This window comes from Amia ocellicauda, chromosome 3 (genome assembly GCF_036373705.1).
Source record: "Amia ocellicauda isolate fAmiCal2 chromosome 3, fAmiCal2.hap1, whole genome shotgun sequence".
In the NCBI taxonomy this organism is placed as follows: Eukaryota; Metazoa; Chordata; class Actinopteri; order Amiiformes; family Amiidae; genus Amia; species Amia ocellicauda.
In genome coordinates this window covers 45,785,292-45,788,343 of record NC_089852.1, presented here as the reverse complement: position 1 = coordinate 45,788,343, position 3,052 = coordinate 45,785,292, and the positions used below count along the sequence as shown (strand labels likewise).

The 3,052-nt window shown below is 38.7% G+C and overlaps 1 protein-coding gene across 1 annotated transcript; it reads left to right on the top strand.

Moving 5' to 3' along the window:
* The first annotated feature begins 468 nt into the window (after positions 1–468).
* LOC136747207 (olfactory receptor 51F2-like) lies at positions 469–1,446 on the top strand. The gene has a single exon (XM_066700157.1). It carries the CDS (start codon positions 469–471, stop codon positions 1,444–1,446), a length of 978 nt encoding a protein of 325 aa, XP_066556254.1.
* The last annotated feature ends 1,606 nt before the right edge of the window (positions 1,447–3,052 follow it).

Sequence of the window (3,052 nt, the reverse complement as noted above, 5' to 3'; positions counted from 1 at the left end):
ACCTTTTAATATTTTCATGGCTTCCCAAAAAAACTATTAAAAAAATCTCACCATCTACTGTATTTCCTCTTTTCCTACACACTTGCTCAACCACCTCTATCAGTAAATGAACTACACATCTCTGGAGTACAATCAGCTAGAGTACAGATCATGCTAAACTGCTTCTCCCATGTTGATTGCTGTGTAGGGCATTGTTAACTTATGTTTATAAAAGGCTGTTGTCTTAGACCACTACTAGAGGGGTTCAAATCACTAGCAGTTATAAGACGTATAAGTAGTATTAACCAAATGCATGATTTGTTGTTTGACGTCATGCTATAATATACAATCCATTACTCTTGAATTTAGTTAATGAATGTCTGTTTGTTGTCAAGGAATTTTCTTGTACCTCAACCTGGAGGTTTTATATTTTTTTATTTTATTTTTAATGTAAAATAGGTGAGAGAAAACCATATAAAGAAGTCTACTATGATCTCCTTCAGTTCAGCAGTTTCTCCAAATGCTACAATTGTTCGACCTCCGTTCTTTTTTGTCAGTGGCTTTTCCAATATTCCTCATTTGAAGTACTATTACATTTTCATGTGTTTTGTTTATGTTGTAACTATATTAGGGAACTCCTTCATCATGCTCATTATATACATGGACAGAAGTCTTCACACCGCTAAGTATGTTATTGTTTTTCATTTAGCTGTAGTTGACATGTGTGGTAGCACAGCTCTTATTCCAAAGTTAATTGACACCTTTCTCTCTGGTAATCAGTTCATCGCGTTTGAAGCCTGCTTAGCCAATATGAGTTTTGTGCACTTCTTTACTTTCATGCAGTCTCTTACTCTTGTTGTTCTAGCTTATGACAGATTCATTGCCATATGCTTTCCACTGAAATATCATGTCATTATTACTAATGTTGCAATGGTTGTGATTCTAGCAGTACTGTGGACTCTGTCAGCAGGGCTGGTAATTGCAGGTTTAGCTTTCATGACGAGGCTTTCCTTCTGTAAATCAATTGTCATTAATAGCTATTACTGTGATTATGGACCCATGTATCGTATGGCCTGTAACGACAATTATCCAAATTACATAATGTCAATAATGGCTATCACTATAATGCTTGTTGGACCATTGGTTCTGATTATATCAACTTATGTCTGCATAATATTTGCTCTGTTAAAAATTGCTTCTGCAGAGGAACGATTAAGAGCGATGAAAACCTGCACCTCCCATCTTATTGTAGTGGCACTGTTCTATCTTCCAATATCTATCATGTCTATTGCTTCAAATGTCACCATTGTTCATCCAAATGTCAGGATAATAAGTTCATCTCTGTCATCCACCATTCCTCCAATGCTGAACCCTATAATTTATACGTTAAAGACAGAGGAGATTATTAAAGCAATTCAAAAGCTTTTCAAAAGAGTCAAGGAAATTAAACCAGAAGTGAATCAATGAGAACATTTTGATAAAAATAAATATACACCGATCAGTGATAACATTATGACCACCTGCCTAATATTGTGTAGGTCCCCCTTTTGCTACAGTAGCTTGTCTGTTGGATCGGACCACACGGGCCAGCCTTCACTCCCCACGTGCATCAATGAGCCTTGGCCGCCCATGACCCTGTTGCCGGTTCAACGCTTTTCCTTCCTTGGATCACTTTTGATAGGTACTGACCACTGCAGACCAGGAACACCCCACAAGAGCTGCAATTTTGGAGATGCTCTGACCCAGTCATCTAGCCATCACAATTTGGCCCTTGTCAAAGTCGCTCAGATCCTTACGCTTGCCCATTTTTCCTGCTTCTAACACATCAACTTTGAGGACAAAATGTTCACTTGCTGCCTAATATATCCCACCCACTGACAGGTGCCATGATAACCAGATTACCAGTGTTATTCACTTCACCTGTCCGTGGTCATAATGTTATGGCTGATCGGTATATATGTATAGTCTGAAGGTTATGTAAGGTAAATGTCTATGTTTTGTATACATTGTATTTTTAATATTGTACATAGCCCAGAATAAGACTAAGAAAGAGAGCAACCAATTACAAATCTGTAGTAAGAGTAATAAGGGAGTCAAGTTGTGCTACATATCTACTAGCACATATCTTGATGAGGATTGCAATAATAACAATAATAATAATAAATAGCAAATATTTTATTGTTGCACATGGAGATGTTTTCGTACAGTAACGTAATGCGTGTCTGAATATAATGTTGTCCAGATATGTTTAGCTCTTAATATCTCTTAACAGAAAAGTGTATTTATTACGCTGTTTACAATCATGTAAAGCAGAAAGCATAAAATAGACACATAAGACCTTTCCACATCAGGCTGTATCGCTCGTAGTGTTGTTTTCGGTCTTTGTTTTTAAAACGAAAAACACCAAACCCACAATCGCTCTGCTCCTCCACAACAAATGATCTTCCGACGGCCGGGTTTCACAGACAGCTGTGGGGCGCTGAGGCTGAGCCAGTGGTCGAGGCGCAGTGTGTCAGTGCTGCTCCTCTCCACGGGCTACTGCCACTCCTCCGCATGCTGCTGCTGTGTCACAGAGGTGAACTGGACTGCTGTACCGAATTATCGACATTATCTTTACATCGTTATTGAGATAAGTAATTACCACAATAATTATTGTTATCAATTTATCGCCCAGCCCTAAATGAAAGAAAGAAAAAACTGACAGAATGTTGGATTGGCAATGTTAGGTATATTCCTGCAGTGCCCCAGTGGAAAGGTAACCTACCAGATGTTGACCACGTAAAAGAGTACTTTAGACAATTACTGCAGCCAACTATGATACAGCACATGGTAGAGCAAAGTAACCTGTACAATGTGACCCAAGCAAGCCACTCAATGTGAGACATGATGAAATGGAAGAGTTAATTGGCAAATGTTTCTATATGTCTGTGTTTGGTCTTCCACAGTCCCATATCTACTAGAAAGCTGCCTGTAGAGTACATTGTGTGGCCAATAAAATGCCATTGTTATGCTGGGAAGCAATAAAATGCTTCCTTCACTTGAACGATGACAACAGCAATCAAGTTCCCGCTGT

What these genes read in the sequence shown, in the direction of transcription:
- LOC136747207 (XM_066700157.1), top strand. Translation starts at nt 469, where the DNA reads ATGATCTCCTTCAGTTCAGCAGTTTCTCCAAATGCTACAATTGTTCGA.